The following is a 21604-nucleotide window of genomic DNA, read 5'->3' as shown; positions in this document are numbered from 1 at the left end:
ATTTTTTATTTTTTCCAGATCTGCAAGACAAGTAGGAACTGGAGGTTGAAAGGGAATCAGGCCACTGTGTCATGTTGGTCCTCCTGGCAGTCTTACCTCGTATGGGCGTGCCACCTGAGTGGGCAATGAATGCACGAGATTAGGGAGGGAGAAGAAGAAGAAAATGTTAGTACCACAAGAGGAGAAGAGGATAAGGGAGGAAGGGATTTGGGTGGGGTTGGGATTGGGAGGGGTAACTTGTATATGAGAAGAATCAAATTAGAGAGAAAAGTCTCAAACTATAGATCCTTATAGTGTGTGAGAGGCATAAAAGAAGACGACAGAATAAATAAAGACAGAATAAGCCTGAGAAGAGAACAACAGATAGAGTGATAGATTGTGACAAAGCTCTAAGGAGATGTGTTATTGATTGGACTTCATTGACTTGCAGCAGGGGTAGATGTGTCTGTAACAATGGGGGCAGTGTCTCCATTACTGCTCTCATCTACGCCTCTAAGTAGAAGAGTGGGTCTCTGAAGTACACTGAAGTCGGACTCGGCACTCGCCCACAATTTGGACGAAAACCATCAAAATCAGTTTGCGACAGAAAAAAACCTTCCACCTTCCGCAGGCCTACATTTATTCTAAATCTTCTAGATTACTGTGAAAACATAAACAAATGGGAATCCGGTGAAAATCCTGTAGGCTGCAACTGAGTCTGACGGCAGACGACCTAGAACGTCGCCGGTAAATGCCACGCTCAGAACTGAAGAGCAAACATGTGTCTGCAGATCCGATATAGAGTGGGTGCAGGGCAGGGGTCTCAACACAGCGAAATGTGCGCAGCCACAAGAAAAATGAAGAGGTACGAGATTGATCGAGAACCTTTTCTTCACGATTGAATTAATGACTGGGCTCAGAGAGACGGTAACAATGGCAGAAAGACACCTCTAAATATAGTACAGTCAACTCATCGACTTCCACCCAATAACCATCTTAGTTTTAATTTGTCTAAACTATTACTGATGTTTATATCTCTAGTGATCAGAAAACAGCCTAAGCAACGGAAACGTGACATTTATGACTGTGATCAGCTAAATGTATTGAAGTTTTTTTTTTTTCTAACCCTCTTGGTCTTTGTGGTGACGTAAAAAAAAATGTGCACGTCTGTTACAGACATGCTACTTTTAAGCAGCAGTCGCCAGGTTTAACGTTGCACACGCTTCCGTGCACAGACGATGCCTGGAAGTCTGAAACCCGGTCGCCATTGATCTCCTGACAGAGAGGCTCCACCAGAGGCCCATCTCACAGCCGTCTTGAACTGATGCCGTATTGAGCGGTGGCGCTATAGAGATTAGTGGAGAGAGTAAGTGGGTGAGTGCATGACAGAGTGAGTGGATGAGGGAGTCATTGAGTAAGTAAAGGAGTGGGGGAAAGTAAATAGGTGAGTGTCAGGAGAAAGGCATTGTAATTCTTTTGCTGTGGAAAGGCTGCAGGCGCACAGGTGGGGGGGGTGAATCCAGCTATCGCTATGGTGACAATGATGCATCTTTATGTGTGTATATATAAGCATGTCCACTTGTGTGTCCATACCCAGCGTGTATGCTATCTACGGTATGCATAGGTGCCTGTGATTTTCTGACGCATGTTGTACCACCTGCGCTTCGTATTATCTGCGACTGTTAGTAAAATGCATGCCAAGGCGGCGCAGCAGCAGCAGCAACAGGAGCAACAGTTCAACAAGTGTGTACAAAGGTGGACAGTGAGGGTGTGGACCTTGGAACAGAAACACTTACCAAAGGACTCTGTGGTTAAAAAGATACAAAGAGAAAAGAAACAGCACAGACATTACAATCGGACCATTGGCAACACAGAGGAGCTGACTTAGCAGAAACACCTTGAAAACGCACTGAAACTGGCTAGCGATCATCTTACAGACAATATTGTGCTTGATCTTTTTCACTTACAAGGAGCTGACATGCCAAATATTTCACATTTTTAATTTGTAACAACTTTTAAAATCATGTACTTATTTATTTTTTTGGAGGGGGGGGGGGGGAATAAATGTTAAAAATGGAGTCTGTGCAGGGAATTGAGCCAGACAGTTAAAAGCAACGGGGACAGAAGCAAGTGGGTTGTTATCCAAAGGGAAGCCAGTTGGGTGTTCAACTACAAGAAAGGAGTTTTGGGTCCAGAATTGGTCCCTAAAAGCAGGAGGGTGGGCGGAGGGAGGGGGCATTTGCGCTGATAAATTGAGATTTTACACACTACTGTGGCTACTGAAAAGCTGCCTGAGGTGGACTGAGTACCTTGGCTGGAAAAGAAATTCTGTTTTTATCAGTTGTCATTTGGTTTTTCTTAAATGAAATGGCTATAATGTCTCTGAGTCAATTTCACACTCTTTTATGACAGATTTTCAAGAAATAAGAAACAAAGAAAATGTTATTTAATTGTTTAGTCACAGCAGTGAGCCATATTTGAGAGGCCATTCCCTGAATACATGTCACCGTCACCTGGATTTGCCGTACCTCGCACACATAAACGTAGAATAGATAGGCCTAAAGGCAAGTACAAATATTTCAGAATGGTTTTAGGAAGTGACTTTTTTTGGGGGGGTGGTGGTGATTTGCACAGGAAGGCCTCAGAGAGTTTGGAGAAAAGCGTAGAAATTCAAATTTAAGGGATTAGAGAGTTTAGAAAAGTTTGCACACAACAGCTGAGAGGGGTCGAGGAGCAGCACAGCCAATAACCATGGCAGGAAGAGGGCAGAACAGCATATAAGAACATGGGGTAAGAGAAGGGTGGGGTTTGGGAGGATAAGAAGGAGCGCTCATTGAAGGAGGGAGAAACGCAAACTGGGCGGGAGAGAAACATTTGAGTGGGATAAAAGCTGGGATTGAGTGGAGGGACGGAAGCAGTGGCTACCTGAGCGGAGTTGCTTGATTCGGCCATTGTTATTGGACGTGTTGACTGGCAGGAAATCCTTGAACCAGGTGATTTCTGGGTCGGGGTTGCCACTGGCAGCACAGAGCATGGTAGCGGTCCGAGAGCGCTCCACCACTTTCAGCTGGGGACCCATGTCTATGGTGGGGAACCCCGGGGGGAGCTGGTCCTCTAGAAAGTTCAAAAACACAAATGAAACAGCGCACAGTTCATCGATATCGCTGATCACCCACAGCTGCCCTCTACTCACACCTGATATAGATATATTGATGGAGAAACAGATAAAATACTTACAAAGTATTAATATTAAAATAAATCATTTTTTATCAGCAAAAAAATAAATAAAAAAAACCTAAAAGGATTTCCTTTCTTTATCAATAACACGCACAACCTGCAAGTACTGTTTATCCATTCATTTGTAGTAACGTAGATGTCTTTGCAGCGCTAGTATGCCACTTTCAATACAATCAAATTCATAAAAAGTGAATGTGCTAGAATTAGCTGAAGATGAAATAGACTGTGCGGTTCTGTGGATCTGTGGCAGCGGAGCCCAGACCTGCTATCTGACACACACACACGGCCCCACTCTGCCTGTCAGAAGGGCGAGCACATAAAGCCTCATTCACTGCGACTTGCAACCTTTTAAGATGGCAAATAAAATGCGATTTCATGGGCATCTGAGGCAATGAAATCACATGCCGAGAGCTGCTGGGCTATACAGCGCAGGAATTCAAAGGCAGTGGGGCCTACCTTCGACTGACCTGAAGTGGGACATTTCAGAGAAACGTGGGGACAATACTTTGAGGATGTGGAGAATCAAAGTAATGAGATATCCAGTATTCACCCAAGGAATCAAACGTGCTCTGAGCAAATCAGTTTTTAAAACATTTCTTCCCAACTTCAAGGCTTGCATTTTGAAACCGTGAGGTGAAACGTCAGACTCATGAGTCATCCTTGATAAAGTGGATAAAGATAGACACCGTGGAAAATGACAGATGAGCAAGGTGTCCGCTCCTGCATGGGTTTGGGGTGTGTTCTATCGAGAAGACATCTGTTCTGGCTAATTTCTACTACAGAGAATCCGTATGATTTATCCTTCTTAACCACAGAGCCTCATTAATGGGAAATCCTAGTCCTGGACCTCACCTCAGGAGATGCTAAATCCGGCCCTGACATGGTGAAGCGTAACCGATGGGCCGTGAGACACTAGCTTGAGAGGGCGCGTGTGGCCTTTTAACAGCTCCTGTTTCAATCAATCACAACCCCCCCCCCCCCTCCGATAAATGGAAACATGGACATACTAAACCAACGGAACAAGATGAGACGGTGTTTGTGTGTGCAGACTTCTCTTCCGTGTGCCTGGGCGGTGAAAGAGGGCAAAAAAAAAGGGGTAGAAGGGTAGAATACACTAAAATCAAAATAGAGATAGACAAAGAAAGAGTGACAGTAAGGAAGCAGAGGGAAAGGTGTGGAGGGAGCAAGAGAAAAACAGACAGAAAGAGAACGAGAGGGCGCACAAGGGATCCATGCAGCATAATAACCACGATTCTCTCCGCTTTCATTATGCAAGTGCTAACTTCAAAGCCAGCCCCTTGTAGGCAGGAATAATGCATTCTATTTCATCTACTTCAGATGGGACACTACATCGCCGAACATCGAGGACACACCGAAGCGGGGCTGCGAGAACACACAAAACGTGGGCAAACAAGCAGGTAAGACCAAACCAGACGAAGCTGCACGCGCGGACGCCTTCTTGTGCTGACGGAAAAAAAACTCGAGCGTCGTTCAATCGAAGCTGAAAAAGTGGGAAGTGGTAAAAGTGAATGTGTTTGAGGTGCGATTGAATGCGCTGCCACACACATACACGCACACACACACACACACACACACGTGTTAACACATTCACATAAACCAGATCACCACCATCCATCATGGGGACAGGTGTAAGGAACAGCAAAGTGTATTTGGGACAAACCCTGCTGAACGGTTTAAAGGCCCCTGAGGTCATAGCAGATGCGTAACCCTACACGCCTCTGCTGACGGGGCCTTCCACACATCCCACTGTTCCATTTGAATGCTCCCACTTCAGCATTTCCACCGAGACATCCAGATGATTTAACAGCTCGTAGAATGAGCCCCCGGTCTCACAATCATGGGAACTGCTATGTGAAAGCTGTCCTCTTTATGTAAGGCCCAAAAAGAAATCCACACGGATCGCTGGCTGGGTTTGTCATCTGCAAGTCTGGATGACTGCAACCCAAGTCTGGCCTTGCAATCATGGGAACTGCAGCATGAGCCGGCTGCTGCATCAGGAGCCCAAGCGTAGCATCTGCAGCTTGCTTCTGTCATTCATGACTGACTCAGAGGAAGTGAACTATCAACAGATGCATTCAAATGGGCTGAATCCAGCGCTTTTATTTTCTCCACTCGGTTAAAAGAACGGACAAGCACACAACTTTTACCAAACCATGAATGATACAGTATCTGACTGCAAGCCCGAATCCACAAGCATGTAATTGCTCTCAAGTTCATTATTATTTCAGCTATTGCCAATCACAGTCTTTTACTAGAATCCGAGATTTCCATTAGCCTGGTTTTAATCCTCAGTAATTATTAAGATGACTGACCTTAACACAGAATCCCTCCTGTCATTCAGTCTGTCTGTCAATCAGTCAGTCAATGAAGCTGTGTCTTTACAGAGCCACAGGAGACATGAGTGGCATGACTGTGTGTGGGTGTGCGGTGTGCATGTGTGGAAGTCTGTGAGGGGCTATTAGCCGGTCCCGGGTGACCTGCCATTTGTCTAAAACTCCTCAGAGGAGTAGAGAGAGGTAATCGTTACATCACTGCTGAGTGAGCGCCTTAGATTGGGCCTACCTGGAGGTGTATGTGAATTTGCGTTTTGGCTATGTTGTCTGTAAAGCGAAAGATTAGATACAAGCAGATGGTAAAATCGTGGTCACGGCAAAATCCAAAATGGCATAACAAAAAGCACGTTCACATGTGCAGCTGAGCATTCCACAGAAAGAACACACGTGAGACCGGAAACATTCTGGATGGCGCAGGACCAGCGAAGGAGCTGCAATGAGCGGTGAATAATTTAGAGGTTGCTGTGGAGCGGGCCTAAGAGCTTATGGAGAGACAGAGAAGGAAAGACAGACAGATAGAAAGAGAGAGAGATAGAAAACGGAGAAAAGAATATAGACGGAGGCAGGCAGAAAGGGGCAAGAGCAAAAGAGGAAGAGTGAAGATATTAAGTTGAAGGGGCCAGAAGCAGCCAGAGACGATGGAAAGAGAAGAGAATAGAGATGGAGATCACTAGACTGTATTAACTCAGAGCGAGCGAGCGAGCAAAGATAGAACAATGCGCTACACATCCTTTCACCATGAGCTGATAGTGCAAATGTGATTATCCACACTTGAGCAGCTTCACTCTTGAGCTTCCGACCAGCGGTACATAATGTTCTCCTGATGGACTCCAGTATCACTGACTTTTCCGTCTGCATTAATGGACTCGTGCTGACGCCAAGAAAGACCATCAGGGAAGCCGGGTTTACGCCGGCAGATGTGCTGGATCTACACCTGAGGACTAATTCCTCAGATCATACGTCATAAATTGTTTCTAAGATAAAAAAAAAAGAAAAAAGAAAAAAAAAATGCTTTCTATGATGTGCGAAAGTGTATTTTAAATGGGATTTTACCGTGTTTAATTCTGGATATCCTGATCTGTAACGCTCTTTTCCGGACAGCTGGATGGAAAACGAGTTTGTGCGTCTTCATACTGACCTCGTAGCACACTTAGTCTGGTGGTGGCGGTGAGCTCTCCTGCAGCGTTGGAGGCGTAACATTCGTAAAGGGCCTCATCTCTGGGGGTCCTCAGTGGCTGGATCCTCAGGACCGAGCCGGACCCGTCGTCAAACTCAATCACCTACCGGAAAGAAAAGATGTTAAAATCGTGCAACTGTTAAATAAACACTATTATTTTTTGATGATGTGGTCATTTCTAACAGGTTGTCCTCCAGCCACTCTGGCCAAACTCTGTGATTTATGGATTTTGCTGGTGGACAGAAATCTTTACTGCGTCTCTAAAGCAACGGTTGTTTGGACCAGCCTGGGAGCACAGAAATGCTGGGTACGATTACACCAGTGTGCACAAGAGCTTTGTGGGTATTGGAGTGTTTTAGGCCTGGAGGAAGAAGTGCTGGTGTGGATCAACGGTGGGCTGGTGGGTAATGGACTCAAGGCTCAGCAGCTTCTATTCTAGGACGTCAGGAGACATTGACCATGTCAGCTAATGAGGGAAGAAGACAGAGACTGAGCGAGAGGCTGCGAGAGGGTGAGTCTCAAACGGCTTTTTAGTGGCTGGTGAGAGTTTCCTGAAAAGAAAAAAGCTGCGATTTTGGAGTATATTTTTAGATAATAAACACAACACATTAACATATATTGCTACACAGCTGTGGCGATTGGATTGTAAACCAAAATTGAAGGGATGCAAATTCCAAGACCATTTTCTGCATAATGTTATGCTCACTGTCGTGCAACTGCACTGATTTCCCTTTTTTTGGGGGGGGGGGTGCATGTGTTATTTTTAAATCCTCGCAGTGCACAGACAGCTGTTGTTGTTTTCATCAACACTGATTGCGCCCTAATGTTTTTCAGAGGAGAAAAAAATAACGTTTTTGAGTGCCTTTTTCTAGGTTTTAATTTACTGAGGAAAAGCAGAAGGCGAGCGCCTCGGGACCACGGGAGTATAGCGAGGTTTAATCCTCAGCCACAAGGCATAACTGGATCCAAAGTCTAGGAATATTCAATGCACATATTACAATCAATTGCAGATTGCACCAGACATGCAGTTCACTCTAACAATGGACTGAAATTAAATGGATAGAAGATTGCACATTTGAAATGCTCTCGCATACGTTTAATAAACTCTTCCAATATATCTTGATTTTTGAATTCTGTAAAAGAAAATCAAACTCAAAGAAGTCCCACAGCTACTCCTGAAAAAAGAGAAATATATGTGTATTAAAATATTTTAATTTAACCGCAAACAGGAGGACAGCAAAATTGAACGTAATCCTGGATCTTATTAAAGTTTAAATGCACTCTCAGCTCCAGGTGAGCCTGGCTCAACATCTCAGTCTAAGAGTGACAGAAATAAATCAAAGGTTGCAGCCTTCAGGAAACTAATAAGGAGAATCATATAAGAATTCCAAACACTGAGGCCCCCGGCAGCGTCTGACATGGGTTGGGTCTGACATATGAGTTGGACGGGGTATTCTTTTACACAGATGTATAACCTTTGAAGAAGAAGGTAAACTGGATTATTAGTTGACAAAATGGCTTTGCTAGTGGTAAATTGCATTTTTAGACCCGGGTGAAATGACATCAAATCAATATCATTAATATGCCTTAATTATTAATGAATTAATTTTTTTATTTTATGCTTTCTCTACAATGTCCACCCTAATGACGGGTAAAACTCATATACTCCTTTTTCCTCCATGGTCCGTCCCACCACCAAGACCCAAACCTCCAATTTCAGATTACAACTAAATGAATGTCTCATTGTAAGGCTGCATTTTATTTTACACACAGTCAGAGTTCGCGACCACATCAAATGCCTATGCATGTTATCTTGGCACCTGTTAATTGTTCACGACGGGACAGGGCGGGGACGAGACAAGATGAACAGCTCTATTTTTTTTTTTTACACCATTCACCATTGGAAAGTGATTGCACAGCAAGGTATGTGTGATCATGTGCATGGAGATCGCACCAATAAGTAATCTGTAAACTGTCACATCGGGTTAACACACATCTTAGTTACACACAGACTCCCAAAAGCACCGGAGGAATATCACAGAAAACCTCCCGCGTCTCAGTTGAGTCCATGTCAGCAGTGAAATCCGCAGCTTTGTAGCGGTGCTGAAGCTTCACAAGCGTTCATCCTATAGCGAACTGCAGATGCGTGGCCCGTGCATCAGCCCAGAATGTTGGAGGTGCTATCTTATGTAACATAACCAGGCTAAATGTGAAGCGTCAGAAGAAGAGGGACTGTGCAGATAAACACACTGTCGATTCCTTGTTAATGCCCAAGCCAGCCATGTCGCATTGCAATGCGCCTTCATTTTGAGGAATTCATTGGAGCGAAAGAATCTGAACATGCTGTAATATTTCTTAAAGGACAGATCATGAGTATATGCACTGTGGAACATAGCGCAAAGACATTAGTTTAGTTTTTTTTTGTCTATTTTACTGCCCAACCCTCGTGTAAACTGTATATACATTATATGAATAGAGACATTACTTCTAATTAAAATAAATCATAGTAATTATATATTTAAATGTCAACTTTCATTGCAATAAATAGAGAACCTGCGATACAGCTTCTTCACAGCTGGCACTCATTAAGGGAAAAGCACAGGTGTAAGTAATAACACTGATGGCTCTGTTGAATCCAGGAGTGAGTCATCAGCAACAATCAGGTTATGCTTCCTCTCGTGGAACCTTGGTTTAATAGCTTGCTGATTGGATTTCTGCCAAACTCCGATAAAGAACCCATTCTTTTTTTGTTTTTGTGCTTTTAAATACAGCTAAATGTGACTTTTTTTCCCCTTCTTTTTGGATGATTCTAAATTATGCAAAAAATAAAATAAAAAACAGAACCAATTTTCTCAAACATTTGTGGAGGGGTGAAACGGTTGTCACACAAGGTAAAGATACGGGCAGGATTGTAAACCCTTGATGCAATTCCAAGTATTAATGGCAATATGTTACATCTCTGATTGAAAGCAAATAATGAAAACATGAACAAAAACAGACGCAACATTCATCCTGATTTTGCAGAAACACAAACCGGGTCCGTGAAGCGCTGCTGTGGCTTTGGTGTGGGATGCTAACCCATCGCTATTTGAGGTTACAGCATCAGAAGTAGCATAAAAGAATACATGAGGTTACATTTAGCATCTCATCGCCGTACCTCAAACCTCTGGTTGCTGACTTTTTTGCCTTTCTTGTTCCAGACAATCTTGGGCTGTGGATCCCCCGTGGCCTGGCACACAAAGGAGGCCACTCCCCCCTGGACCCCTGTTTGGTCTTCTGGGGTTCGTGTAAATCTAGGGGGTGCTGTCAGGGAAGAGTTACATAAAGGCAAGAAGTTAAAAGGTTTGTATGCACAATTGTGCACGTCAACGAGTACAGGAACTGAAAAAAATACAAGATGAATAGTTATGTAATCCTTTCAATAATTAATGGGAACCTCGCGCAGCACCGTTACGACTAAACCAGGAGCATGAACACATTCACGGACATATTCTCTACACTATTAGTGCTTTTAATCTCAGTCACCTGATCACCAAATTCCCCTTTATATCCTGTAATCTGTCTCTCAAACACCTCTAGTGTCACCTCTGCTGTTGGGACATCCCACGTGTGTGTGTGTGTGCGTGCATGTGCGAGAGAGAGAGAGAGAGCGCGATTCAATTCTTGGAGCTCACATGCACTTGTATGTATCTTTCAGCATGTATCTTTACATGGGGGGGCAGCTTTGCGTTTGTGTGTGCTGCGTCTTTTTCGTGCGAGTGCTAATGCTCCACCATGTTTTCCCCTCCGTCCCCACCCCCCCCGTACCACCAGAGAAGCTTAACATTTTTGTGCCATAAAGGATTTATGAAGACTTACTCCTGACATGACCACTAAAGCTCCTCATTCTGAGGACAGCAACAATATCAGAACCACAGCCTCTGCTGGATTGTGACATCACAACATCAAAAAGATTCGGCACGTCAGTCACGGCATGTCACCGTCAGCTCGTCTAATGGCATTCCAGCAAAACCAGAAAATCCCTACTTAAGGGCTTACCGCCCGCCGCCCTGACAAAGGAAGAGAAATTGCATTTTGCTGTTTAAAAGGAGAGAGGGAGAAAAGAAAAGCTTTTCAGAAGAGAGAGAGAGTTCAAAGAGTGGAGAATGGTGAGCACAAGTGCGGGTGAGATGAAGGGAACAGCAAGAGAGAGACAGATGGAGAGCAGAACGGGCGAGGAAGAGGAGGCATGAACAACGGGAGTGAAGGGCGAGAAGAAGATGAGCACGGGAGGGAGAGGAAAGGAGAGCGAGAGAGAGACAGAGGGGAGCAGATAGCGGGAGTGAGAGAAGGAGCGAACAAGCCAGATGCACTGGCAAACGGGCCCCAAGCTGCCCAGTCACCTCTATACCTCACAGGCTCATGGCCAAATGGGCCTAAAGGACTGGGTAGAACGCAGTGTGTGTGTGTGTGTGTGTGTGATTAAATTACTGTAATGGGTGACTCATTGAATAAATTATAAATCTAATTTTTATATTACCAGAAACCTTTTTTGGGTGGCGGGGGGGGGGGGGGGGGGCACTATGGATTTAACAGAAGATCGAGTTGTGTGAAATGTTTGGACTAGAATCTTTGCCGCATTGTGAAATGTAAAATATTGCTTGCGTCATCCAAGACAGTTCGCTGCACACGCGTTCTGCATGTAAGCCACTCCACTGTACACGCGTGTGTGTGTGTGATGAGAGCGCGAGCAGATGCGCCCGTCAGAGAGAGGGAAAGAGCGAGTGGAAAAAGACCTGGAGACAAAGAACGAGGAGAGGGAAAATCGCTCCTTTAATCCTCTTGCTAATCTGTCCCTTGCAAAACAAATGAAAAGTGTAAAGCCAGCAGAGCCGGACTAAAGGCATGGAAGACCCTCCAACCGTTTGTGTTTTTTTTCAGCGTTGCCCCCCCGTCTTCATCGCCTGTTTAATTGTCTTATATTGGTCTCTTTCTCATATTTTGCGCCTTTACTTCACATCTGTTCTCCTTGCTTCCGCAGTCGTTCTATTCCCTGTTACTTTCTCTCTATCTCCTCCCTCCATCTCGGGGGTGTTACGTAAGTTTTGCTGTCACATCAACTGACTTAATGATGAGGGGGGGGGGAAGGGGGGTGCGCTACACTTCTCCCAACTCACTCTTCTTTCTTTCCTTTATCTGTCAGCTCTCGTCCTAATTCTCTTCACCCTCTTCTTTCTCTCGTCTCTTCCTTCTCCACCTCCTTGATTAGTCCTCAATCCTTTGCTCTCTATCAGTGTCCCAACTGTTCTTTCAGGCTCAAGAGGCACTTGAATAGTTTCGGGGAGGGAAGGTTTATAATTTCAATGGATTGCAATACATTTTAACTTCTGCCATCCTGAGTCAAAATGCAGGATCTGACATCGGGATCTGCCAGACTGAGAAAAAACACCTTCTTGTAGTTCCAAATATCATGACACTCGGAATGTGGAAGTACAGCAACAAACCTCCCAACAGTTTCAGGAGGACCTACAGAGTTTTGCAAAAATGGCAGGTCCTGCACTTTGCCTTTGTAAGGCAGACATGGTTCAGTGGAGGTACTCGGCCTGATGTTCGTGCCTGTCACCGGGCATTCTGTTACTGCCTTGCTCGATTCCCTCAGAATGACCCAAGATGGAAGTGAGGAGAAACCACTGAGCTGGTCGGTGAAGGAGAGAGATTTAATTGGAATTAGAGCACGGCAATTTGTCCCTTCTTCGTCTGAGTCTGAATTGGTGGAGGATGTGTCTGTGGATGGAGCGGGGGGGGGGACTTGCACGGTGGCCTACATGAAGGTCGCAATACAGTGGGATCTGAGCCACGCAGCAGAGGGCGGGGATTATAATGTCAGCTTCCTTCTCCGGACCAATTTCAAGTCATTGATGGAGGCTGTGATAAACTTTGATTTTAGGGTGAAAGAAGGGTGAGATTAAAACTAACAGAACAAAGACATTTGTAAGAAAAAGTGATGCAGCGTTCTTTGATTGATGTGCTAACAGGCCACCGTGAAAGGCTGATGGCAGCAGAGAGATAGGAAATGGGGCTGATGAAGAGGGCAGTAACAGATTCTAGAAGCAGATTAATCAGGGAATTTTTATCTGTGTTTAATTTTTTTTTTATCACATCACTAGGTTTTAAACAAAAAGCAGAAGCAAAAAAGTATCTCTTTCTCTCCATACATCTCCCACACGCATATAATGTTGTACTGCACATGTATATACTTACAGGGTAAGGTATGTACTGTGATGATTGGCTGTTAACCGCAGCCTATTATTGGGGAACAGTTGAATACATTATATTTATGACCCTTTATATTGGGAGGATAAACGAATTTCAAGCTCGTAAAATCATTTCCAAAAACAATTATGTTAAAATTCCCATGCTTAAAACACACACAAATGTAAATGGGTTTTTATTCTAGGAATCCTTATAAAGTAAAGGAAATACAAAAGCTTATTTTACGATGCAAATTAATGCACCATAGCTGCGTTATGCTCCACCCTCATCTTCGGTGCCCTCGATCACAAAAAAAATCATCAATAAACAACGGCGTCAGGGCATAAAGTGAACTGAGTCTGCATGATGCCACAGGTATGAAAGTTATAAAGTGGAAAAGACGAGCTCAAGAAACCTTAAATGTTCCTCGTCGCCTGCACATGTGGAATTGTGCATGACATTTGATCATTATATTATTATATGAATGCATAAGTTGCCAAATGTCTTGGCCTGTATTTCATATTTTCCTGTGTGTGTGTGTGTGTGTGTGTGTGTGTGTGTGTGTAAGCTCATGATGATATACTTAAGCATGTAATGAGTAATTCCCAATCTCTGCCAGGGAAAGAAAGCTCCAGCTGCGTGTTGTTCTGTATGCTAGTGAGCAGTAAGATGACGACTCCCCAAATGAGAACGGCAGGCTTGTTGAGAAATGAGTCCAATAATATGAGGGCCTGGGCCAAGGGTCATGATAGTCCGCCTGGAGAGTGGGCGGGAAGCCGGCCAGAACCATAACTTAAAACCAATTCACATCAAATTGACACATTAAGAGCAAATTATCAGCTGCTCGCTTTCATCCTGGAAATGAAATTAGATTGCTGGGGCCAATGAACACAGAGAGACAGCTATCAATTCTGCAACACGCATAAGCGCTAATTGGCAGGCATTTAGTAAATGGGCCATTTCAGCAAAGAAAATGTAATTACAGACAATTAAGCGCCTTAGCCTTTGGTAAAACTTCACATTACAAATCATGCCGTTCAAGCGTCCATCTATCTGAGCAGTGTCTCTCCCAAAGTATTCGACTGTTTATCTCTCTGCCGTTTATTGCATGACGTCTATCTGAAATCATCAAGCATTACTTTGACAATATCACGATGGATGAAAGGATAAATAACAGATGTAATCTGTGGATTGTATTTTTCCTTCTGCAATCTGCAGGTCATGTGTGTGTGTTTACTTGTATTTGTTGTTGTTCTTTTATATGTCTTTTTTTTTCTTACTCATGTTACAATTTGTCTCTCTTTTTTGGGCCGCAGTAACAAGTCAGTTTCCCCTGTGATGATTTGGAAAGTCGTATCATTCTATGCATCTCTCTACTGCTTTCATCAATGCATGTCCAATGTTAGAAATACAAGGGACGAATAATCAAAGAGTGTCTTTGATTATTCCCGCACCTGCTAAGCTAATGCAGATTCAGTTACTCACTGATGGGTGCACAGCACTGGTTGCTGCTAATAGCTGTGGACCAGCAAAACGCAGCACAAAGGGAAGCTCAATGCTTCAGCCTTTGCCTTATCATGGGCTTCCTTTCAGTAAATTAGATTGACTTTCAATGTATGGAAAAATAAGTACTTTGATTCTAGTAATTTCCAGGGCTGGATAAGTATAAAAAAGAAAAAAGAAAAGAAAAGAAAAGAAAAGAAAAACATTTGTATTTCTAGACTTTACTCCTTTTCAATTCATCATATAAAGCAGAGCATTTATCATGGTTAATGTTAGACCAAAATAGTTTAATGTCATAGCATGGAATATCATGTACTGTTACTTTAGTGTTTATTTGCACTCTGAGTCCAATGCTTCCCGTTTTACTGTGTTGTGCAATAACAATAAAACTAAAAATGTGATTTAAATTAAAAAATTCACCAACAAAGCAAATATGCTATGAAAGAAAGAAATTTTTTTTTTACTGAGGTGAGTAGATCCTGTGGATTTAATAAGATTATTAACAGTACAACAAAACTACGATGAAAATGTGATGCAACCCACTTCGATCACTTTTTTTTTTAAGATAATTGAGACTGGAGTTCATGGAAAGAGGTTGTCAAAAATTTACATTAGGTATTTTATTCTCAAGGTTAAGTTCCATATTCTGGATAAACTTGAGCTGACACCACATCGTTAATACAACACAAAATGTTATTTCAGGAAATAGACCATGAATTAATTTGATAACAGGTAACATTGATAAGCATTTTTGAACTCCAGAACATTTTCTCATTTCTTATTTTTCTCTCTCAATATCACTGCAGACATTTCTGCAGTGACACAGAGGATTTCTTTTCTCTCATTTTTAATAAACACACTGCTCTACCCTGTCCCAATGTCTTAAGGGTAAAGAAGAAACTGTTTAATAGTTTAACAGCAGAAATAACCACCTAAATTAATTATTTATTCAAAGTGAATATTCCCAATTCCTTAGGTGGAATCTACAGTAAAGCTGTGCACACGAAACAAAAACAAAATCTTTATATATTCAAGGTAATAATATTATATATTGATTCATTTAATCTTAGCAAAAAATACTAGTAGAAATTACATAAAAAAATTGTTTTTACACATTAGACAATAAGTATACAAACTGTTGTAAATCTTTGCTCAATTTCTGATTATAATTAATCCAGCTAACATTTGTTGACAGGTCACCCGCTTTCCCCATTTTCTTTCTTAATGCTAAAGTAAGCTAAGCAGCTGGTGACTGCATCTTTGTATGTAAAGTACAAGCTAGATGTACAGAGAGATGAGAATGGCATCAATTTGCACATCTAAATGACATCTCTGCATTGTGATTAAATAAGAATGACGTAATATTCCCGAAAAGATATCTAAAATAGTTTTATATGCTGACAAGTACAAAACGCTCACTGGATCTCTTCTTGTAATTTGATCACCAGTCTCAAAGTCGTCAGGATTGATCGCCAAATGCCTCCATCACAGTCTAAACTGCCAAGAGCAGGTGTTGACATTCTGCACTCTGGTTATGGGGAGTAATGTCACCTCAGATCTTGCCCTTTCTGTGGGACATCTGTGAGTCAGGCAATACCAATCAATCACTACAAAGGAACCGTGTGTCTAAGGAAATGACTGCTTGATTCTATTTCACACCATTAACCAATCCCAGGGCAGAAACCTTTAACCTTTGTGACCCTGCCTCTTCATCTCATACCAGTGAATCCCGGCGAAACATTGTCCATCGGCAGCAAGGAGCCATTGGGCTCTAGTCTCCAAATTAAACCGTCTACCTATATTTACACACACACAGTGGAAACCTTTAGCAGCAAACCTAATCTGCCTGAAGTCAAAACCTGAAATCCGAAGACGACGCCCTTTCCATTTGTGTAGCAATCAATGCTGCACATTTAAACTGCCTATAAATATTCAGCTACTACTCACATATACTTCGAGTTAAAACCTAATTAAAAGCTATCAGACCATTGATTTGACAAGAAAATCGAGCTTGCCGTGTGCTTTGAAAGAACACATTGCTCTTTGCAGTGACTTAGTCTGCTGAACTTTTAACCGGAGGGGAAAGCTGATTGAAATACTTGCAGGTAACCAAAGACGGCGGCTCCTCTCTAAACACTTGGTGTCCTGTGCCTCGCTTAAGCACTCCCAAAGTAAGCAAAAGTAGTGGTGCATTGTGGTAGACTGAGCCGACAGCACTTTCAGATTCCATGCAACCTCAAGGCCATGAGAGTGATGGCCACACGGTCAAATGTTGACAGATCAATCAGTCACCGTATGTCCCGCCTTTCCAGTGTTGAGCCAGGGCCTCCTATGTCATGTGAAAAAATGTTACATTTTCAGTATCTGAGAAAACTGTTTAAATTTATATTGATGGCCCTGTCTTTTTATATATTTAGTCTTGTGTGTGTGTGTGTGTGTGTGTGTGTGTGTGGGGGGGGGGGGGGGGGGGGGGTTACAACATTAGATGTGATGAAAACTGAAGTGAAACAATTTCAAGCCGTAGCTTGGATTGCAACTGTAAAGGAAGCAGTTTAGCCGCATTCTATATTTTATTTCAATGGGTATTTCTAGCATTATATTCCAAGCCACAAAGGAGAGGTAATGACAGCCTGTTGGTTTTTGGGACAAGCGTGGGTCAGCGAAGAAAACAACAAAAAAAAAACAACCCCGATGCTGCACTGCTTCCTGTCACTCTGCATAAAGAGGAGGGGATGCAGTTTCTCAATCTCGCTGTGTACATGAAGCCGTGGCCTAGTTTGCGACAGGATCAGGGAATTACTCTTAATCCACCAGATAGATGTCATATGCACGCTTGCACACACAAATACATTCGGTAAAAAAATTGATGGTGGAGAAAATATATTTTTTGGGGGGGGGGGGGGGCTCACACGTGGAGAGCTCAGCACAATGTTTGCACATATGCTGCAGTGTCATGTAAGGTTTCCAGCAATGAAAATGAGCTGCTGTTCCATCTGATCGCATCTTAATACCCTCAGTCCACTAGTGTGTGTGTGTCTAGCTGCAGCTTGAGTTGCAAGCATGTGTGTGTTCTTAGTCTTTCACAAGTTTGCCAAATAACAATGTCCCTCTCAAGACATGTCCTCCATTTCATGAGCCCTGTCTAGTCCATCCGTCGGTGAAGACAGGTTCCACTGAAGGAAATATTTCGGTGCGTCTCACATTGGAAAACAAGACGCAAGAGCACCGAAGACGCAGTGTCCCAGCAGCCGTTTTTTTGAATTCTCAACACTGAAATCTCTTAGCATCCACCGCTGATATTAAAACAGGCACTGTATGTCATACACGATGAACGATCAAAAGGAAAGAACAGCTCTTCCTCCCATCCCCCCCCATCAGCCTGTGTATGCGAGTCTTTGAATTAATCTGCCAGCGAATTAACCAGGAAAATGATTACAAAAGTTGTGATGTACAAATGTTAAAATGTTTATTGCATCTACCAACTGATTGTTAATTGTTGCTGTTGCATTTCATTAAGATGAACGATAAGATAACAAATTCAGTCATTACAGAAAAACTAACATTTGAGTTTTTATATTTTATTCAATCACTTCTTTCTGTTCAATCTAGTCTTGAAGCACTAGTGCAATTAATATAAACATGTGAAGTAGCCATACTACAAAGTAAAAGTGATATTTTTCAAAGTGATACATTTCTGTGTTGATAAATTAAATAAATTACATTACAGATGTAAGAATGCGAATGTACACAAAAGGGTACACGCTGTAAAAAAATCACACCAGCTATGATCAGGGATCTCACACACACACACACACACACACACACACACACACACACACACGCGCGCCCACATGGAATGGACACAATCATACAAGCAGTATGAATATTATCTGATTTGCCATATGTGGTCTCTCTCTGTCCATGCCAAGTAATACAGCAATGGACAAAAACAGCTGGCCTGATATCAAACCTGCTACACAACACACACACACACACACACACCGACACACGAGGGATGTGCTATCAGATCGTAAGAGAAAAATCAGGTCGTTCTAGTGTTTTGTGAATTTGTTTATGCATGCAGAAACAAAATGCATTCAAAGGATATGTGCCTGATTCATTATAAAACAGTTTCTCTTAATATGTCTCTGTTTCGGAATGTGAGGATATGCTGTATTAATATGACCTGAGCGTCAGAGTTACTTACAGTCGGCATCAGCGAGGAGCAGGAAGCTGAGGAGTAGTAGGCCCGGATTGGCAGAATGCATCATGGGATTTGTGAACACATGCATGCTATATCCAAAGTGAGCTCACTGCCTCACTGCGCAACAGGACGATAGAAACGAGCCCTTACAACCTGGTGAGAGAGACAGAAAATGCAGTCAGTGCTTTGTTTCAATGTGAAAACGTAAAGATTCCTATCAAAAATGGCGGTAAAACACACACACACACGCGCACACACAAAACCCCACACCAACAATCAAGCTTGAAGTGTGTGAGCTCCCTTTGGGCCATACACTCCGGTTACACAGCTGCCTTTCCTCTTCTCGCTTCATTAGGACCATCCAGTCGTTGCCCGGAGATATGCTTTGGTGCATGCGTGAGAAAGAACTCAAAGAGTTTCTAGCTAATTTTATAGCAATCATATAGGATTAAAAGATCAGATGAATTGTGAAGTTAGTTCTTTTTCTTTTTCTGCCATCTCCCATGCAAGTAAACCTTTTTCTTCAGCCTGTTATACGACCTACAAAGCATGCCTCACTTCAGTGACAGAATGTGTTCTAAAAAAAACACAAAAAAAAACAGTGTCATTTGAAATTGATGTAAAGGAATTAATACTTTTGAGATGATGGGGAGATCAAAATGGGAGGATAGTGACTCGTGTTATCTTTTCATATCAGCTCCATATCTCCGTCCTTTCATCCTTAGATAACTTAATTCCTTGGGCTCTTCTACTAGTCCTGTCCTCTTTTACTTCGGTAGATAACAGACATTTTTAGGATGCTAAAAATGTCTGGCCTTTGAAGTCCCCTTCCCTCCCTTTTTTCGCCCCATCATGCCTATAAATCGTTCTTCGGTATCCTTTTCCCCTCCTTTCCTTCATTCAGACTCTCTCCGTTCCTCTGTCTGTCCACCATCTTCAGCTACAGAAACTGACATTGTTCAGTGAGAGACACTTAAAGTGAGCAAAGGAGAGAGCGTTAATTTTCAGGTACAAAGTGTATTTTTAGGGGAATGAATGTGACCTGTTTGGATCGGCACTGCACGTGCATGCAGAGGGGGTGAGCGCTTGCATATCGATGCATCCGGGAAGGCATGCATGAAAATGTCCATGTATTTGGGTGCGCCTTTGTCAGTGCTTTTTCCTATGCCGTGCCTATGCGCATGAGTTTATGGACTTTCCGAAACAGGACATACTCATCATCAGCAGCGGCAGCAGCAATCTTAATCCCCTCCACTTCTGAACAAGCCGTCTGATTAAAAAATACGGGGGAGGGTTAGGAGGATGCTGCGACCCAGAGCTCTCAGCATCCTTGCAGTCAATGCAGCAAGCCGCTAAACCCGTACTGGATTTTCCACTGGGTTGGGTCTCAAACAATTGCTTTGGGATAACCTAGATCTCTCCCTGCACAAACTGCACTCAGCAGCACGGTACGAAGAAACACTCAGCAAGACCGCATGAAAAGGCAGCGTTCAGGTGTCGCGCATTTTGTGGCCTCAGCGGAGCGAATGACATCCAACGAGTCCGTCTTTGCTATCATTTTACAAAACAATACTAACACTGACACAAAGGCCCACATCATATACTGTACTTTTTACTGTGACAAAATACTTGTGCAATTTGAAATGCCAACTGGTGATACAGCATGTTCACGACAGAACAACCATGTGTATATTTGCCTAATTGCAACTTAACTCTAATGTAAAATGTGATTAGGCCTATTATGAATATTAATGGTTTATAATCAGTATATCAATTTGTGCTAATTTGGCCAAGCACGTGTGTGTTGTTGGGTGTGTGTGTGGCCTCTAATCACTTTGGCTGATTCAATGTCGCTGGAAAACCTTGCATAATTTAGCAGTTCGCTTCACAGCACGCTATATTAATTAAAGGGCTTAGATAAGACAGAGAGAAAGAGAGATGGGGAAAAGGTAATGAGCAGAGTGAAGGGAAGTAGAGCGATAAAATGAAACACAGTATGGAAAGAAGACAAAAGGGAGATAACCTGAGCCCCACACACACACACACACACACACACACACACACACGCGCCACGGTTTAATCTGGCCGGCTGTTGTTGCTTGTATTGCCAGAGGCATAACAGAGACCCTACCTTGGCGCCCAAGCTCCTGCCTCAGCCTCAACTCACAGCCATTCACTTATATTAGTCCCTCCCACTCAATTATACAGTATGCCGTCTGTCTGGCCGGTCCTGCAGTGATCAGTCAAGCTAATCTCTGGGATAAGTTCTGACAGAACAAAGACTGACTCGTTTGTTTGGTTTGTTTTTTCCTTTCATAAAACACAACAGAAGAATACATTGTCAAAGGGGCAGAAGACGAGGAGAACAAGGAGAATGCATGAATTGAAAGAAATGCAATGAAAATGTATTTTGTGAGAAGTAAACAGTACATACATTACAGGGATTTTGATGAACTGTTAATTGGGGCTGGGAAACAGTAAAACCGAAACAACATTAAAAAGAGGGAATGAATCCCGAAAATGGAAAGAAAAGAAAAGCTCAGAAAAGCATGGATGGCTGATGATAGAGAGAGGACTGTAGACTGCAAAGTGAAAGCATAGTACAGCTGGAAGAGAGACATTGAGACACTGACGACAAAAAAAAAAAAAAACAGATCCCAAAGCGAAGGCCTTAAGGCAAATTATGCGTCAGCGGAAAAAAAAAAACCCTCTACTGAATATCTTAATTTCATTTGATATTCCCAAATGTCAGCCACCAAATGTAATTATACACGCTAATTAAGTTACTACAATTACGTACTCTGTTCCATATTGAAAACGTGCCTAACAGACAAACAGAAATGTCACCGGACGGCATACAGACAGCTCATTTCAGTCCCGTTTTCTTTGACATGCTAAGTTCAGATGCGGTCATGACCA

The 21604-nt window shown here is 42.8% G+C and overlaps 1 protein-coding gene across 1 annotated transcript in view; it reads right to left on the bottom strand.

The window, feature by feature from the left end:
- The window catches only part of ptprdb (protein tyrosine phosphatase receptor type Db), a 47882-nt gene extending 29109 nt beyond the window's left edge, over nucleotides 1-18773 (bottom strand). The window contains exons 1-6 of the mRNA XM_068750617.1: nucleotides 18689-18773; nucleotides 9905-10050; nucleotides 6709-6850; nucleotides 2905-3093; nucleotides 1776-1784; nucleotides 97-114 (exon numbers count right to left, since the gene is read on the bottom strand). Coding sequence (XP_068606718.1) covers nucleotides 97-114; nucleotides 1776-1784; nucleotides 2905-3093; nucleotides 6709-6850; nucleotides 9905-10050; nucleotides 18689-18773 — 589 coding nt within the window. The remainder of the gene's footprint in view (nucleotides 1-96; nucleotides 115-1775; nucleotides 1785-2904; nucleotides 3094-6708; nucleotides 6851-9904; nucleotides 10051-18688) is intronic.
- Nucleotides 18774-21604: the final 2831 nt, after the last annotated feature.

Source organism: Brachionichthys hirsutus, chromosome 17 (assembly GCF_040956055.1).
Source record: "Brachionichthys hirsutus isolate HB-005 chromosome 17, CSIRO-AGI_Bhir_v1, whole genome shotgun sequence".
Taxonomy (NCBI): Eukaryota; Metazoa; Chordata; class Actinopteri; order Lophiiformes; family Brachionichthyidae; genus Brachionichthys; species Brachionichthys hirsutus.
The sequence above is the reverse complement of the archived record's forward strand: the minus strand, read 5'-3'. Positions and strand labels throughout refer to the sequence as shown.